At 38.2% G+C, this 19,425-nt stretch overlaps 1 protein-coding gene across 2 annotated transcripts in view; it reads right to left on the minus strand.

Moving 5' to 3' along the window:
- Positions 1–724: 724 nt before the first annotated feature.
- The window catches only part of DENND10 (DENN domain containing 10), a 35,535-nt gene continuing 16,834 nt past the window's right edge, over positions 725–19,425 (minus strand). For both annotated transcript variants that reach the window (XM_053692669.1, XM_053692670.1), the window contains 7 exons: positions 19,227–19,306; positions 8,379–8,527; positions 8,186–8,297; positions 6,605–6,705; positions 6,315–6,422; positions 5,344–5,438; positions 725–1,249 (listed from right to left, as the gene is read on the minus strand). In XM_053692669.1, coding sequence (XP_053548644.1) covers positions 1,073–1,249; positions 5,344–5,438; positions 6,315–6,422; positions 6,605–6,705; positions 8,186–8,297; positions 8,379–8,527; positions 19,227–19,306 — 822 coding nt within the window. In that variant the 3' untranslated portion in view covers positions 725–1,072. The remainder of the gene's footprint in view (positions 1,250–5,343; positions 5,439–6,314; positions 6,423–6,604; positions 6,706–8,185; positions 8,298–8,378; positions 8,528–19,226; positions 19,307–19,425) is intronic.

The following is a 19,425-nucleotide window of genomic DNA, read 5'->3' on the forward strand; positions in this document are numbered from 1 at the left end:
GAGATTCCTCTGGAATCTCTGTATGTCCAAAAATGTATATGGAGCACAGGAAATGACATCAGTCTTGTCCAGTACATTGGTAACATTATAAGGATGTAATCATATTGTGCTGCACTGCACCCTTGTCAGATTTTACAGTTTGATCCCTGAACAAGACAGAGCACCTCAGTAATAATGAATAAGTAGAGTCTTCATTTACCTCCTTATAATACACTACTATGCCCAAAATTGGTTCTACCATTTTGAAAGTAAAATAGAGAAGAAAAAAAAAAAAAAAAGTATAAAAAGATTGTGGTTTTACTGTATATAGTTAAAATAAACAGAGCCGGCTACTTAGCTGCCAATCCTTGATTTACTAAGGATTTTAAATACCTCTCCAGTGATAAATCTGGAGAGCTAATACTAGGGCACTGGTTTTCAAACCTATGCTCAGGCCTCCCTAACAGGCCAGATTTTGAGGATATCAGAACTAGAGCACTGGTGAAATAATTAGCCGATTAGTAAACAGGGTTACTTAACCTGCTCTCATCCAAGGTTATCCTAGAAATCTGGCCTGCTAGGGAGGCCTGAGGACAGGTTTGAAAACCAGCGCTCTAGTAAATCAACTCCACAAGCTAACAAATTAGCGGATTGTGTGGTCAAGGTAAAATAACGTAAGACTAGGCAACACTGTATTATTGGTGCAAATAGGAGGAAATAAGCCATGAAATAAAGAGTATAAAAACAAGATAATAATTATTTTATTATGTCACAAGACTTGTTTCATATTCTATGTGTATACGCTGATGGCCATTCTGGCACATTGACTCATACTAAAAAAATAATTGTATATGAAGTGCTGGTAGTAATAGATTTTTGTTTAGTTTCTGTAACATACTACATAAACATGTCTCAGTCTTTTTCTGCCGGAGGCCACAAAAATATCCTGGAAAAAATATTATGTTTCAGGGTTTTATGCCATCTCTCCAGATAAGATGAAAAATGCCAGAGTATGTCAAATTAAATCCCTTGTGACGCAGAGCTGTCTTCTTGCCAGTCCTTGTCCTTTATCGCTAGAGGATGGAAATTTGTGTCACGTCTGCAGCATCTGCTCAGCGGCTCCTAAGTGAAACAGGAAGTTTTCTGTGGCAGGAGGGAATCGCTTCTGTCTCAAAAGCTCCGTGTTAATGGCTGGCTTTTCGTGATCATTGCTGGCTTCGGCAAATGAGCGTAAAGTAGCGAGTATTTCTCTGGTCTTCCCACAGATATCCTTTAAACAGAATAAAGGGACATCACAAGTTAGGTATCCAAAATTAGATTTCAATTTCAAAATGCTAATTGAAACGGATACATCAGTATCAGATATTGATTACAAGGCACAGCAGAAGTGATTATGGCTAGTTCTAATAAAAGTGTCACTCTTACTCTTAGTAAAAGGTTAACCCCTTGGCTGCCAAGATGTACCTTGTGTGCCATTTTGGCAGATATTTCTTTTTTTTTTTTTAATCAGACTTTACAAATACAGAACCCATATTTAAAATATTAACATTCAGCTCTAACTTATGGGGGTTAAACATTGTGAAAAAAAAGTTTCTCTTTCTTTCCTATGGCATAAAGAGTCCACAACGTCATTCCAATTAGTGGGATATTCAACTCCTGGCCAGCAGGAAGAGGCAAAGAGCACCCCAGCAAAGCTGTTAAAGGGTTAGAAATCTAAGTCTAAAATTACTTCTTTAAAATACAATATAATAATTAGAAATATACATTGAATAAAACATACCTAGTTTGACAAGGAATTTAAGCTTCTAAATATATAAAACAGTAGTTTATATCTTTCATAGAACAAGTTGCAATGGCCGCCCATAAAAGTAAGCAGAACAATATTAAAATGTATGGCTATGCAACATCCAATCACTACGTAGTTGCACCCACTTATTTAGAACATTTATAATCTGTTATGTATGAACACATCGCATGCGCACTTGTGGGTAAAACGCTAATTCGACATCTTAGTTAATCCTAAAGATGTGTAGTTTTGCTCGTCAGTCATGGGGTGGTTATAATACCTAAATCAGATTAGATGCGGACGATCAGTGTCATCCTCTAAATCCGACGTCACTGCATCAACTGAGCCCCCTCCCTCATAGGGTGATTTCATCTGAAGCACTATACGCATGCGTGAATTCATATCTATTAAAACTGTGCATGCAGGCTGCCATGATTGTTCTACTCAGGTAGAACTCCGTAATACGTTGGGCATAATGAGAAAATCGAGGGGTTGGGCAGCAATAAGATTTTCATATGGAAAATACAGGAGAACTAAAAACAAAAATGTAATACATGTTATTTGCATTTTTAAAATGCTTTAAAAAAAATTTTTGGGTTAACTATCCCTTTAAGTGTAACTTCCCTTACCCATAATCCCCAGTCATTCTCTTTGCCTTTGTCAATGGAGGATGTGCGAAGATGGTGTCTGAAGCTATTTAATCCTTTTATGGGTACTTTTCCATGCAAGTAAGGATTTGGGGCTGTGCTGTGTCCATGTCAATCTCTTTAGTAAGAGTAATGGTGGCTATTAGCAGTTAGAAAGCGGCAAGGTTGTCTTTGCTTTATTTACATTATTGCTACCCCTTCATAGAAAGTCAGGGTTGGTTACTCTGCTCTCTTTTTCTTCAGGTCCCTGATATAGAGTGGAGTGTCTATCACACTTAAGAAGCTGTTCCTGCCCTGCAGCTGGATCCACAGGTAAGTGCATTTGCCTTCTATGTACTAAAGGCCAGCACTTGGGAGGTTAATCCCTCTTATGGATCTTCATATGGGACATGTTATAACCCTTAGGGGTTAATACTTGGGCAGTCTGGCAGGCACTGATTTAATGTGACTTTAAGGGGTTAATTTTCCACCTTTTTTTTTTTTTTTTATTAAGAAGACTGGCTGAAGGATTATTTAGAGTCTATAGCTCAGAATGAGTTTTTTTTTTAAATTTATTTGAGGCTAATAGTGCATGAAGAGTGTTACGGTGTGCAACATTCGTTTTATTTTGTCGGACAGAAACGCACACTTTTTCAGTGGCGCAGTTTCTTTTCTCAGTCCGATCACGTGTCCTCTGCTCTTCCGCTTGTATTCAGTGAGAGTGGAGCAAATCCAGTGCAGGTGTTTTCCTCTGTGGTTAAGACGATTGCATGTTCAGGCTATATTAACTTTTTCCAATCCGGATCACAGTTTCAGACCTAACAGCATATCTGACGGCTGCATGTGAGAGTTCTTCCCTTTACTAGTGTCAACTCCACCCGGTGCGGTAAGATCTCCTCAGCTAGTCTGAGGTATAGAGGTGCGAGGGACTCTGATTAAAATTTGCTTCAATAAAATTTAGCATAATTAGCTTTTTTTCTGCACAGTTAACGTTTCAAAGTGACATAACGGTTCTTTTTATTTTTCACTGTTTATTGAGGACTTCTCTCAGCTATGGACACAATGTTCCTATTGATAAGTGTTTATTATGTTTAGAGGCCAAAATTGTTTTACCTATGCAATCTTGTTCCTCATGTTTAGCTAAGACTCTAGAATTCAAAGATAAATTACTCCCTTCTGAGCCAATTGTCTCTCCGGATAATGCTGTTCAGGATATGCTGTTCTCCTCAAACGTCCCAAGCCTTAATGGTTTTACATGCAGTGCCCTGCGGTTTCTCTCAACCTCCTGGGGTGTGTATATTTGCTAGGAGATTTTGCTGCTCAGATAACCGCTGCGGCGTCTGCAGCTTTATCTGCTTTCCCTTCTTCGGGTAAGCGTGCTAGTAAGGTTTATGACCCCTCTAAATCTGCGCTGGTCAACCTTTCCAAGATGTCTGATGAGGAAGATACTTCAGTAGCTTCTGAAGATAAACTCTCAGACTCTCATACCATGGGGGAAACATCTTGTGAATCTGAAGAAATTAACATCTCTGGTTACTACTGAAGGAGGTTCTAGCTATAGCAAATCATGTTCGCCCGGAACTTGATAAATTGACCCCTATGAGTTCAGTGGTAAGTAAAATGTATCTGAAACAAAGCTGGCTAAGTAAATTAAATAGTTATATTTCATATAGCTCCCATATATTTTATTTACAATTAGTCCTCTTCTGGCTCATGTAAGGGCTCCACATTATGTACCTTAAAGGGACACAAAACCCAATTTTTTTTTCTTTCGTAACTCGGAGAATATTAAATGTAAAAGTTTTTCATTTACTTCCATTATCAAATTTGCTTTGTTCTCACGTTAATTATTTGTGGAAAAGATACCTAAGTAGGTAGTGGGCACACGTTTGGAGCACTACATGGCAGAAAAAAGTGCTGCCATCTAGTGCTCTTGCTAATGTATAACATTCTTGCAAAACTGCTGCCATATGGTGCTGCAGACACGTGCACGCTCCTGAGCTTAAGTCCCTGCTTTCAATAAAGATTATCTAGAAAACTAAGACAATTTGATAATAGAAGTAAATTAGAAAGTTGTTTAAAACTGTATGTTCTATCTGAATCATGAAAGATTTTTAGGGGTTTTATGTCCCTTTAAAGGAAGTTATATGAAGAATAATTAAAATACACAGATTAATTTATATGTGCAACATAAATAAATACTACTTACTTTTCTTTCAAAACAAAGCATCTAAGATCTATAAAATCCATTTTTTGATCTTGATAATGACGTAACTAACAGCAGCCCACAGTCCATCACGCATTATAATAGTCCTATCAATGCCTTGTAATTTGCATATGGAAATTATAGAATTGTGATCCCCAAGCGCATGCGCAGTGGACTCACACATGCGCACCACCATCATTTAAGACTTTTGCCAGCTCTAAGGCAATAGGCCATGAATATATAATCAATTGTGACACCAGCCTTCTGGGCAACTCTGCACGAACATAGTGATGTAAGTGATTTGCTGTTCAATCAAATGCGCATCCACGGGACAAGCAAACTCCATAGTGCATGCGTGGGTATATGCAAGCTACCAGGAACTAGCTGTAAATAGAAATCCCAGGTTGTTCACCATGATTGGCTCATGCAAATTAGCCTCACAGTGGGTTTGGAAACACACCTATTTCATTCTGAAGATTTCAGTAAACTGGCTTAGAATTGAAAACACAAGGTATTTGAGCATATTTTTTATTATATATATTAACCTATTCAATGAAATCTGAAGCATTTTTGACTTTCAAATCCCTTTAAAGGGGCAGGCTTGCTCATGTGATTCCATAAACCCAAGGTAAGAAGCAGCGATATTACAAGAAGGTGGCAGTTAAATTCCTAATCTGAAGAATGAGGCACCGCAGGACATCCCAAATCTATACATTTAACAATAAGTGTACTGAGCTAATTTTTACCTTAATAATTTGACTATCGGATGTTTCTGGGTCTTCTGCTGACTGCAAAATCAGTTGCCCAATGTCTTTGTGTAGTTTTCCCAAAGTTAGTGCCTCTGAAATGTAAGAAGAGTAGCATGTTTAACAATTGAATATATATATATATATATATATATATATATATATATATATATATATATATATATATACACACATACACACACACACACACCAATATATATATATATATATATACACACACACAACAATATATATATACACACACAAACACACACACAACAATATATATATATATATATATATACACACACACACAACTATATATATATATATACACACACACAAAACAACATATATATATATATATATATATATATATATATATATACACACACACACACATATACATACATACACAAATTACAAACCTAAGTTTTCTACTTATCTATCACTTCTGCTTAGGATAATTAGCAGCAGATATAAAACGGGTAATAAGAGAGTGTGCAAGACAAGGCTGCATGGAAATCCTATTGGATAGTTACTTGCATATTGTTCTTAGTCTAACCTTTGCTTTGAGTACATCATATCTTGCATTTATTTACTGTAGAAAGCAAAGAATTGCACAAGCACCAAGGGTATAAATCAGCTTGTTTGCAGGTGTGCCAACTATTGGACCTGCACCAAGGTCCCAAGAAGTCAGTCCAAAAATAATGATATAGCTGCACCACCATCTGTATTAAAACATCATTATTTTATTGTGCCACTTAAAACAGACAATGTTTCGGACCCATGTCCTTATTCATGTCTGACATGAATAAGGACATGGGTCCGAAATGTTGTCTGTTTTAAGTGGCACAATAAAATAATGATGTTTTAATACAGATGGTGGTGCAGCTATATCATTATTTTTGGATTGCATTTACGTATGTCATGTGACTGCAATATCCACTGGTTCACATTGAGCAGCTCACCTTTTGCACCTGGAGATACTGTGATGTTGCTCTCTGACAAATTCACGTACACATCATAAAGATCAGGGCGATTACTAACATCTGGATCATGAAAGCCAGCGACATAACCTGCCAGGGAGAGGAACCTTTATATGTATCAGCTATAAAGCTACTGAATATCACAAAGCCATTGCATATTTTAATGCCTGAGGAGTAATCTGCAGGTATTGTAGTATTTATGGGGTAGATAACAGTTTCCATTTATTATTGAAAGATGGTAATTTCTGAACATGTCTGTGATCCAAATTCACCTGTGCAGTTTTTTAGTGCTTCAATTTCCTCTTGGTTTTGATGCACATAAGGAAGCACAATGGACCAATCCTGCCGGTGCCAGGCAAACGCAGGAAGAGTCCTGAAAGAAGCAGAAATCCTTAACACCTTGTCCAGCTACAGAAATAAATGTTTCATTCAGCAGTATCTAGCACTTTCACATAAAAGCCTACAATAAGATGATTGGTGTGTTAAAGCAGGGGTCAGAAACTTTGGGCCCCCAGATGTTTTAGAACTACATTTCCCATGATGCTCAGACAGCCTAAAGAGTGTCTCAGCATTGTGGGAAAACATCTGTGTTAAAGGACCAGTAAATACTGTAGGATTTGCATAATTAGCAAATCCATGATAAAAAGACAATGCCATAGCACTTAGGGGGTCGACTTATTAAAGGCTTCACCTGCCTTTGCCCCCCTATGACTGCAGGTTCTCACAAGAGAACCTGCAGTCCGTATTTATCAAGCAGCGTTTATCAGACCACTGCTTAACTAACCTCTTCTCCAGCTCTTAGGTGGAGAATTTCAATCTCCCCAGTCTCGTCCGACCGGGAAATTGACAGCTCCTGCCCATGCGTGATTGGTTGTGCGTGGGCAGGGGGCGGAGTTGCACAAGAGCGCAAAATAGCACTCTTGTGCGATGCTGAATTCCGGCAGCGGAATTCAGCCCGCCAGAGGCAAGCTGCAGGGGGGCATATATACGCCCCTGTCTGCCATCACTTAATAAACCGAGTCCTCAGTCTGAAATTCAAATGAGTAGTAGATTTTTCAACATAATATCTATTTCCACTCCTCTTGTATCATGTGACAGCCATCAGCCAATCACAAATGCATTTATGTATATTCTGTCAATTCTTGCACATGCTCAGTAGCAGCTGGTGACTCAAAAAGTGTAAATATAAAAAAAATAGTGCACATGGTTGTTAATGGAAGTAGTTTAAAATTGCCTGCACTAACTGAATCATGAGAGTTTAATTTTGACTTGAGTGACCCTTTAATTTTTAGAAATGCTGCAAATTTAAAGAAATTTAAAGAAAAAACACATACTGTAATGACATGGAAGCAATATACCATCGAGATATGTGCCAACTCTGTGCCAATATCTGCCTGGAAACATGGCACTCATATTTCTTCACAAAAAAAAAAATTTTTACTTTGCGAAGGAAAAATTATTATAAAAAAAAAAGTACTAAAAGAAAAAAAAAAAAAAAATCATCCTAACTTTAGGTACATAAAGTATTTAGTACAGAGAACTGCTGTGTAAAAATGTGTAGGACAAAAGTCTGGTCCAGTGCTACGGAATTTGGCGGCGCTATACAAATAAATGATAATATTAAAACTTTTGTAACTGAACTGTAAGCTCAAAAGGAAACAGATGTCCAGAATGAATTTCTTTCATATTAATTATGTATACAAAGAAAAACAAAAGTTAAAATAAAAAAGTCTCGTCATTCCTACACCAAACATCATAGGAAACTATACACATTTGCATTTATTCATACTAATAATGTCAACTTAGAATTATGGTAATGGCTTTGAACAAGGTTTATGTGCGTTTTGCTGCACCTGGTGAATTCCTGTAGGGCTTCTAGTTTCGGGTGGTATACGACTATTCTCTTCTTCAGCATGACAGCAGTATACAGAATTATTGTTTCCATTCCAAATTGTGACACCACATCTGCAAATGAGAGAAGTAAGCACAGTCAGCCATACTTCCAGTCTAGCAGTGACGAGCAGAGGATAGACATACAGATCTCACCTTTGACAGAGCTGGAAAGAAAAGCTTTGCGCTGATCATAATCACGGCACAAAAACATCCCGTTCTCTTCACTCCGACAAGCACCTTTAGTGAGGACAGAAATATAACTCTCCATCATTGGCACCGGGCTGCCCTGCTTTAGATATATCCTTTAAAAAAAATAGTGCTGTTATTTTTATGTAAAAAATGTCATTCAATCACTATAAGCAAAAAAAAAAAAAAAAACAAGCATACGTGGCCATCTATTTTTCTTATCTTCACATAGCCATGGTTATAGAATGAATAAATCTGCTTGAAAGGAAATAAAAAAAATCACAATATTTCTGGCTTAATACACTGAATTGTCACATTTATATTAAGATCTCTGGTAGTAACTAGTGTGGTTAAAAACTTAATTACATTTGATTTAAAAGGACATGAAACAGACTGATTGTATTTATTATATTTAAATATGCCTAATAAAAACTGCAATATACTACCTTTATATCATTTGTTTTTTTATATACCTGTAATTGTAATTTAACTCTACAAATTGTGTGTTTTTCCCAGTTCTAAAATTTAGACATGCACATTGTAGTCTTAAAGTGAAGGTAAATACAAACGTTCTATTCTTAAAAATTAAATATATCAAGGCAAATAAATATAAGTTTAATTCATCAATATTTCTAAATCTTAATATTACCTGCGATATCCTATGTTATTCTCATCTACTCGGCTATCCGAAAAACAGCCCGTCATTTTTTTTTTTTTTAAAACAAAGATCACATTGTGCAGCCATCCAATTGATTCACTGGCCGTTAGGCGGCCATCAATTTACGTCATCATGTCTGCTTCGTGATGCGCATGCGTAACAGTTTCTATATTGCAGTTCCCAAGCGCGCGCGTTCACGCTTCACACATGCGCATTATCCCCTATTTATTGTAGGCATAGCTTAGAGCAGCAGCCGGGATTACCGCATGCGCAAGATGACAGGCTAAAAAGGATGCGCATGCGCAGTTAATCGATGCTCGATGTGCACGAGCTGAGTATACACGTATAGAGCGGGTGGGACCGCTCTATACGTCAAGGTATCCTAAACCAGGAAATTGTGAATGGGAGGAGAAACGGAAAGGAAGCGTAAGAAAAATAGAGATAAAATTACATAAATCATTAATGTTTTTTCAAAAATAAAGCTAGCGACTTGATTTAAGTTACTTAAAGTGTTGTAAATAGGATTGATGGGTACAAAAACTTTACCTTCACTTTAACTGCCCTAACCATGCCACATATCTATACTTAGTGGAGATAACATATTACAAAATAATGCAAGTTTTAATAAAAAAATAAAAAAAAAGGAGTAGCAAGCCACGTCTACTCCAGAAATAATCCAAGTATAGTGGTGGATGGGGTGGAGTTTGTCCATTACTTAAAAGGGACAGTTTACCCCAAATTATTCTCCCCTTTAATTTGTTCCCAATGATCCATTTTACCTGCTGGAGTGTATTAAATTATTTATAAGTAGCTCCTTTGTCTTTATATCAGCATTTGAAATAGCTGATTTAGCCTGTGGTATCCTACATACATAGGTGTGGCATATGTAAACCTATAAAATGTGTGCGATTGTTTATCTATATTCTTAATCAAACTTACCTTGTACTTGCAGACTACAGACTGCCCCCGACTGTGCCCTTTAAATTATTTAAATTTATTTAAAAAAAAATGTATTTAAATTGTAAGTGAAATGTTATTGCAATATACATTTATTATATGTTTTGCTGTAAAATACATCTGAATGTATACTTATACCATATTCTTCCAGGGAGGCTTGGGTTAATACTTTTGGCAAATTTTCTGTGAGCTTTTATTTATCCCCTCCTCCCTCACATCATCTGCTTTGCATCAATAACTACGATAGGAAAAGCATTCTTTGCAATAGCAGTGGGTATACTCGCTAGTTCAGGTGTGAATATTATTGTGTATAAATAAATATATATATTTAGATTAGAAAGGAATGCAAGTATTTTACCTAAATACCTGTTAAATATAAGGACCACTAAATACAGTAGTGTTGTATAATTAAAAGTGCATAATAAAAAGACAATAGGGACGAATTATAAAGCTCCAAATGGAGCTTGATGCCCCTGTTTTTACGCGAGCCTTCAGGCTTGCCGGAAACAGCAGTTATGAAGCAGCAGTCTTAAGACCGCTACTCCTTAACTGGTTCGCTGCCTCTGAGGCTGCTGACATCAATCCGATCGATTTTATACAATCGGGCTGATTGACACCCCCTGCATTGCACAAGCAGTTCCTCGATGTCAGACAGACCGCTGATAAATCGGCCTCAATGACTAACACCTACTCTGAATTTCAATAAGCAGTAGATTTTTTTCTGGCAAATGTATTTTTCTCCTATTTTCCGGCCCTCTGTATCATGTGACAGACATCAGCCAATCACAGACTAGTATATGTATGCCCAGTGAGCTTGTGCACATGCTCAGTAGATCGCTCTACCCAGAAAGGGTGAATATAAAAAGACTGTGCTAAATATGTTAATGGAAGTAAATTGCAAAGTGCCTTAAAACTGCTGCTCTATCTGAATCATAAAAGTTTATTTTGACTTAAGTGTCCCTTTAAAATGTTATGACAGACAGGGCTCAAGCAAAAATTACATTTTTTTTACATGCCACTATTTTGATGGGAGTGCGTTAAATTCTGAATATTGGAGTAAGTCAAACAAAAAGCATATGCAGGCGATAAATAGATGGCACCCTTTTATTGCCATGGACTGGCACTACAGCCTTCTCCAAAATGTAATAGGTAACCCTGACAATGGTGGTGTAAAATAATGACATTTTGATGTTGTCTTTGACACTGTAGCTGACAACATTTAATAAGTATAGAGGGAGTTCCCACTCACTTTTATATACACCATATGTATTTCAGGTTTAATACAGTGTCTGGTAATCAGTTATAGAGAAACCAGCCACAGGCACAATACTGATAGAACCATCTGCAATTTATAAAAAGCTTAAAGGGACATAAAACAAGCTGGGATAGAGACAAAATAATATATGTACTTTAATTACTTGCAAACTTATACTGCAGTGCCTCGCCATTAAAGAGAATGTAAATTTTGATGCTAAAGTGCCCGGTTTTTAAAACTTTGATTAAAAACAGGGGCACTTTAATTCATCAAAATTTACATTTCACTCCTGTTGTGAAAAAAACAAACAAACAAAAACTTACCTTTTAAACTTGACAGCTTCCTCTGGTCGTCGCAAGCCATTTCTGCTGTCAGAAATGATGGATAGGTCATCCTCCAATCACGGCTCCCCCCCCCCCCCCCCCGGGGAATCAGTGTGAATCAATGCCGTGATTCCTCATTTTAGACCCAGGAAGAGGCTTTGCAACGGGTGGAGGAAGCTGGAGCTGCTGTCAAGTTTAAAAAGGTACGTTTTTTTTTTTTCACAACAGGAGTGAAATGTAAATTTTGATGAATTAAAGTGCCCCTGTTTGTAATCAAATTTTTAAAATCCAGGCACTTTAGCATCAAAATTTACATTCACTTTAACCCTTTCTTTTTAGTTTCTGAATTGTAAAGCTCTAACTCCCCCCACACATTTCCTTCTATGGCTGTATCTATATCTATTGTTGCTTTTGTAGAATGCAAAAGTGCAGCGCATTATCTGCTGGAGCTTGCCTAGAAGCTGTGAAATACAATGCCTGTGTCTAACCATTGATAAGAGGGGTGGAGCACAGTGCTCTAGACCAGTGGTTCTCAACCAAAGTGACCTCAAGGCCCGGTAAATTTTAGCTAGACGTATCCAGGGCCCAGTAGTTTATTTATTTATATATATATATATATATATATATATATATATATATATATATATATATATATATATATATATATATATATATATATATATATATATAAATAGTGAGCAGCAGGGGTGGGCTGATCAGCCAGGCAAATAGGACCTGGGCCGAGGGACCAGCAAGTAGGGGGGCCCACAAATGGTATCTCCATGGAATCCTGGTGCATTCCTTAAGCTGGAGTTTTCAGTTGCCCTATCAGTAACTAAGCAAATAAGTGTGGGTTTAGTGGGGGCCCTGGCAGGGGTCTGTAGTTGTGAGGGCCATGGAGTGTGGGGTCTGGCCCTGGAGGTTGGGTGCCCTTTCTCTGGCCCTTAATGTTGGGGGTCCTGGCTCTGGAGGTTAAGGGGCCTGTTGGGGGCAGGGCAGGGAGGCTACCAGGTTCATTTGCATAAAATGTAATACATGTTGGTCAGTGTGAGACAGTGTTCCTGGGGCCTTGATTGGTCTCAGTCTGCCCCTGGTGTGCAGTGGGGTAATAGTGTGCAGTGGGGACATGACAGGTCAGGGCCCACCAGCAGGGCTATCACGGCCCGGCACTGGGCCACGGCCCGGCTGTTGAGAAACCAGGCTCTAGACAGCATGGATTTGTAACTAATTTTGCTAATTTAGAAAATTTTAAAATACTTGCCAGCAATTTTTTAAATTTTTTTTAATGCAAACTATTTTTACTTAATTAGCCCTTTTAGGATATGCACAGATCTCAACATGTTTTATGGTACTTTAAAAAAGGGACATGAAACACATTTTATTCTTTCTTGATTCAGATAGAGCATACCATTTTAAATTTGCTTCATTCTCCTGGTATTCTTTGTTGAAAAAGCAGCAATGCATTACTGGGAGCTAGTTAACACATTGGGTGAGCCAATAGCATGATGCATATGTGTGCAGCCACCAATCAGCAGCTCATGGGTCTACCATAGGTATCCTTTTCAACAAGGGATACCCAGAGAACTAAACAGAATAGATCATAGAAAAATACATTGGAAAGTTGTTTAAAATCACATGCTCTAATTTATTTATCAAAGAAAACACTTTGGGTTTCATGCCCCTTTAAACTGAATGTGTTTACATTTCCAAACATCATAACTACCATGAATGTTTTCTGTGCCCCTTCAGGTATATTTTGATTATCGTTGGTCTATAACACAACACTGCAAAGCTAATAGCGTATCCATATTGCTAGTCAGTGAATAATTTTAAGAATATATTGCCCCTAATTTGATATATGTTAAAGGTACAGTATACACCAATTTTCATATAACTGCATGTAATAGACACTACTATAAAGAAGAATATGCACAGATACTGATAAAAAAATCCAGTATAAAACCTTTTAAAAACTTAATTAGAAGCTCCCAGTTTAGCTCTGTTAAAAAAGGTTAACTGGAATACCCACTGCAAGTGGTTCTATAGCAATAAAAGCAGACCCTCCTCTGCATATGAAAAGACCCTTTACACAAAACAGAAGCAACCTGGAGTAGGTATACAACAGTATTCTCCTAAAACTTTGGCGCTTGGTTAGGAGTCTGAAAATCAGAGCAATGTTATTTAAAAAAATAAGGGGGCGGAGCTAACTGCCGAACAGACCAGTCGCCATATCATAGAGCTCCTCCATAGCTATCTCTAAATAAGTTTATTATTCCTGTAAAGGGAAGCCCTAACACCTATACTTTTGTGGACACCCTCTGACAAAGAGTCCCTGTCTAAACAAAGCTGGGGGATCACTGTTGAGAGTCCGGATCAGACATAGGACACCTAAAGAGCGGAGGCCATCAGAGGCAGTTGAAGTGTCGGGACGGATACAAGAACCCCGGCAGCACCGGGAGATTCTACTTTGTGACTTTGGTTTATGCAAGCCGAATTGCGCCCTATTCCACATCAACTAACCTACCTCATCCTGCTCCGGAGGGTCGGGGATCCGCTCCGGAGCATAACTGATACTACCGCTACAGAAAGCAGAACAACGCATGGGACACAGCTGAAAAATACTATCACGAATCAGGCAAACAAGTAAGTGTGAGCAGCAAACAGGCTAACACAGTTATTACTTTTACAGTGCCACACTTACCCGCCCTCGTCATACGACAGCACAAAGGACATTTTACATTAGGCTGTGAGGAACTGTTTTCTCAGCAGTGGCACGAAACGCCATTTTCAGATTGCCCAATAGACACGCAGAACTGATACTGCCGATACAGAAAGCAAAACAACGCATGGGACACAGCTGAAAAATACTATCACAAATCAGGCTAACAAGACTATTTTGCCTGTGGGTCATACACCAATACCTTCCCCCTCAATCGTCTGACAGAGACACTGCCCCAGGGGAGAGAGTGCAAAAGTTACAGAGAATCTTTTCCAAACTTTTGGTTTCCTTACTGATTGGACTTACAATAAAGTGACTCTTAACTATACAGGTCTGATTTATCCCACTGCATTCTATATTATAGACCGCTGCTGTCCTAGCTCTTTTGTTTTTATGCACTGAGAGTGTTTTTATATTTTGTATGGCAATAAAAGCTAAGTATTATCTTTTTACCTGTGGCCCCGACTCGCCTTTTTTTCTCTTGTGGCTGCTGGTGATTTTGCAGACTTGCGGAGGTCTGCAGGCGGTTTGCGGGGAGCACCTCTGTGGTTGCTGTGTTTGGAGCCGTTACATTGGTCACTTTGGTAGTGACCAAGAAGCCAAGGGGAGGAGATTGTCACACTCACTTGGGAACTGATTGAGATCAGGAGGGTACAGAGAGAAGGTGCGGTTGGCGACTGGAGCCAACAAGGTACTATGTTACATCAGCATTCAGGATGTTTATACTGTGATACCCCCATTGTAGGCTTTTGACATTTTACGTTTGTGTCTGGCTAAATGAGAGCTGTCTCAGGACTTATCTGTATATAGTTCTATATTATACCCCTGCACCCAGGCTCCTGGCTGTTCCACATATTATTGTTAAACCACGCAATACCCTTAGTATGTCTGGCTAAGTAACCCCACGCACTGGGGGGGTAGAGGGCATGCCCGCAATGCTGCAAACCTAAGTGTGCTTCAACAAAGGATAACCCTATCTCACTGTGGAAAATTACCTCTTCTTGCTTAAACGAATGTAGGAAAGCATTTCAGCCTGCAATGTTTTGTTATGCCATTTGTTACTCCTGTAATCTGAAGATGTCTCATTCACAGAGGAAAAAAAATAATAAAACCGGCTCTGGGATAAAGCAGACTGTTACAGACCACTTTGGTACCTCAAGTGACCCTATTCAAACTCATTCAGCGTTAGTGATGGAGTCTAACCTTTCTTCACCTTCTAGCCCTGAAGCATCGCCTTTATCTATGGCAGCACTACAAAATTTACAAATTGGAGAATATCCTCAGGCGTCTCCATAATTTATTCTACAATCTTTGAAAACATTGCTGGATGACCATCATGCCTCATTTTCAGAGAAATTGACCTCCACTATTGCGGATTTAAGAAAAGATTTACACTCTACCACTGAGAGGCTTGACACAGTCGAGCGAAAACATGAAGACCTTGCGGTGGACCAATCAAATCTCAACTATACGCAATATAGCCGAGTTAGAAGATAAGATGGCAGACCTAGAGAATAGGTCCCGCAGGAACAATCTCCGCATTATAGGCATACCCGAGGAGATTACCAACTCAGAATTATTGCCGTTTCTAATAGAATACTTTACTCTCTTAGCCAAACCTCAATCCCCTACGGAAAACATGGTTGACAGGGCTCATAGGTCTTTGAGACCTCGAGGAATACCTTCTGAACAGCCAAGAGATGTCATTGTGCGATTACATTTTTATACTTACAAAGAACGCATACAAAAAGCTACGTTTCGCAACATTGAAATGCCTGAAAAATTCAACAACATCAAGGTGTTTGCTGATCTCTCTCCCAGAACCCTCCAACAGAGGAAAACTTTCAGTGACATAACAAAGAGTCTTCGCCAGAACATCAGATATAGATGGGGGTTCCCCACGAAATTGTATGTTTCTAAAGATGACCGTACTTTTACTATCTCATCTGTCTCCCAAGGCCTCACTCTACTTAAATCTTGGGACTTAGGTTCTGTTTCTGTGGAGACTGAGGTTTTTTTTTGTTTTTGTTTTTTTTTAGACCATTTATACAAAAAGTTAGCAGTAGATCATTCCTCTCTGCATATGTTCTTTTTCAATGTACCTACAATGTCTATAATATACCTTGGATTGCTGGCTGATATTATTGTTGGTTCTTTTAAATGTTTAATCAAGTTACTGTTTGAGATAATCGGTCTACTTGTTTTGACCTTTGCTATCGTTCAACAATATTGTTATCCTACTTGAGTTGACAATGGTGGATATGTTATGATAACCTTCACATTTCTGTTATTATTAATTACATATATCCTACTTAGAAAGATATTTTCATTTATATTCTCTTAAATATCAATATCAATGTGTATCTCTTTACAAGACAAAGATTAGGGTTTATTATTATCCCATTATTCATAATCCATGTTGTAGCTAGAAATATAGAGCTCATATAATTGTGTGGCACTTTTCCCCTTGCTCCCCCCCTTCTCCCCTCTCAATTATTAATACTTTGCACTTGGTTATTTTGCGCACTGATTCAGAAAGAGGGGAAAGCGGTAAGAGAAGACAGAAAGGAAAAGAAGTATTGAGTTTGTTATATCAACGGGTTCCCTCACTGTTATGTTTTTTTTTTTACTTGCACTATATACTATTTTGATTTACAGGAGCCCAACAAGCTCCCCCCATTCATTCATTCACTCACTCGTTCATTCGCTTACCTAATCATCAATACATTAGGAGCCCAACAAGCTCCCCCCCATTCATTCACTCACTCACCCATTCATCTATTCACTCATTTGTTCATTCACTTACCTAATCATTAATACATTATTTAGTTGAATATTAAAAGCTTAGAATTTATCTTTAGTAGAGCATAGCTCATCCTAAACTGTTATAGATCTCTGGTAAAGTGTGTACCAGTGACTTTGAGCGCGGTTTACTCTTGTATATACCGCAAAACTAATTATAAGATACTTAACCCTCCCCTTTACCTTGTTAGCCTTGTCACTTTCTGGAGTATAGTATCTACTTTTATTAAACTTCCCCCTTTCTCCCTCTCCCTCCTCCTGCCCCCCTTTTATAAATTTTTTTTTCTTCCTTCCTCCATTATGTCTATTGCTTGTATTTCACACAATGTTAGAGGGATTAACTCCCCTACTAAGCGTAGTTTATTATTTCGCTCTTTAAAATTTTTGAAGGCAAAAATTGTCTTTCTGCAGGAGACCCACTGGCGAATTGGTGAGCTGGTGCCCATCCGTTCTGCTCAATTAAGACAATAAAAGATCTTTTCAAAGCTACTGGCCTGCTTACCGCCACTCAATTTCAATCTCGGTTTCCCTCCTCACGTCTGATGAATTTTGAATTTTTCAGAATGAGAAACTTTTTAAGATCTTGGGGGTTCACCATCGAGCCTTTGAGGTCCCAAACCACATGGGAAAAACATTGGGAGACTACGACTCTCACCTCAAGAGTGTTCTCCCATGCTTATATTGCCATCATACAAGCACCTCTGTACAATAAATCTTTTTACATTAGACATTGGGAAAATGCCTTGCACTTCGAAGCCCCGGAAGAGTCTTGGAGATCGGCGACTCTACTTACAAAAGGCGCAGTCCATGGTACTACATACTTTGAACTTTACTTCAAGATTCTGACACAGTGGCATTACACTCCCCTACGTCTATTCCAGATATCTAAAACAAATTCCCCCTTATGTTGGAGGGGCTGTGGTAAAGTGGGCTCTCCCCTACATATGTGGTGGGAGTGTCCTAAGATTCAAAGAATCTGGAATAGGGCATTGTACTATTGTACTAAAGTGGGAATGACAGAGGCAAACCGCCCAGCTGCAGCATTGTTTCATTAAATCTCAAATAAAATGCCTAGACACTTAAAATTCCTATGTATTTATATTTTCAGGGCTGTTAAATTAAGTATTGCTCGGGCTTGGCTCCAATCTAAGGGCCCAAGGTGGAGTCAGGTCAAGTCCACTATGGTACACCTTGAAATAATGGAAAGTGCGGTGTTTGCAGCAAATAACCATATTACGATGCATTGTATGTGTTGGGAAGCATGGCGACAATGCTTGGAAGGGGAGATCGAGAGTTGCTAGTGGGTCTCCTGCGGAACTATAGGCCTAGAGTTAACCGAGCAACCAGTATTTGTGTGGTGGGAATGTGTGTATGAAGGTGTCCCTTTTCCCCTTTCTTCTCTCTCCCTCTCTTCTTCCCCCTCCTCCCCTTTTCCTTTTCTTCCCCTTTTGCTTACGGGTACTTTTTGCACTTACAGACAAGGCTATCCCGAATCCCCAATATCCCAAAAACCTTAAGAAATTCTTGCTGATCTAGACATGTCAATTTAGCACCAGACAGATTTTAATTAGAGAGTCACCAAATAAATTAGATCGTTGCTATCATCTTTTATAAAAATGTAAGAAGCTTCATGTATGTAATGGTGTGCTGTACTTATTTGTCTCTCCTTAAAGGTATTTTAATTTTGTTATTATATATAATCTATGAATATGTCTATACAATACTTCAATGTGATTTAACTATTTGAAAAGCGTTGTAAAGCAAACACAAAACAAAAAACCATGAGGCTTTCTTTTGACTTGAAATTCTAATTATGGTATATAACTGACTATTGTTACACTGGAATCGGTGCAATTCTATGTTAAAGTTTTACTTATTATGTGACAATATATTTCTTATGTCTGTATGTCATAATAATACATGCCTCAATAAAAAATTACTTTAAAAAAAATAAATAATAATAAATAAGCAAAACTATACATAAAAAAAGGCTGTATAGGCTATATAAATTTGATACTCTACAAAACATGTATGCAAAGAAAAATCTAGTATATAATGTCCCTTTAACCATCTCCTCATCGGTCTCCTTTCCCTTACTGACCTGCAGAGAATCCGACTGAAGGCTGCATATTTCTCAGGATTGAAGTCCTTGGCAGTCAGAACAACACAAAAATGAGTAACCTGCACAGACAACACACCAAGTTAGGGACATAATACTAACAACAACAACAAAAATCTCCATATGAAAGCAGTTTTTAAAGATGTTGAAAATGTGGTGTTTTTGCCTGAAAAAATGTGAA

The sequence above is a fragment of the Bombina bombina genome, chromosome 9, assembly GCF_027579735.1.
Source record: "Bombina bombina isolate aBomBom1 chromosome 9, aBomBom1.pri, whole genome shotgun sequence".
Lineage (NCBI taxonomy): Eukaryota > Metazoa > Chordata > Amphibia > Anura > Bombinatoridae > Bombina > Bombina bombina.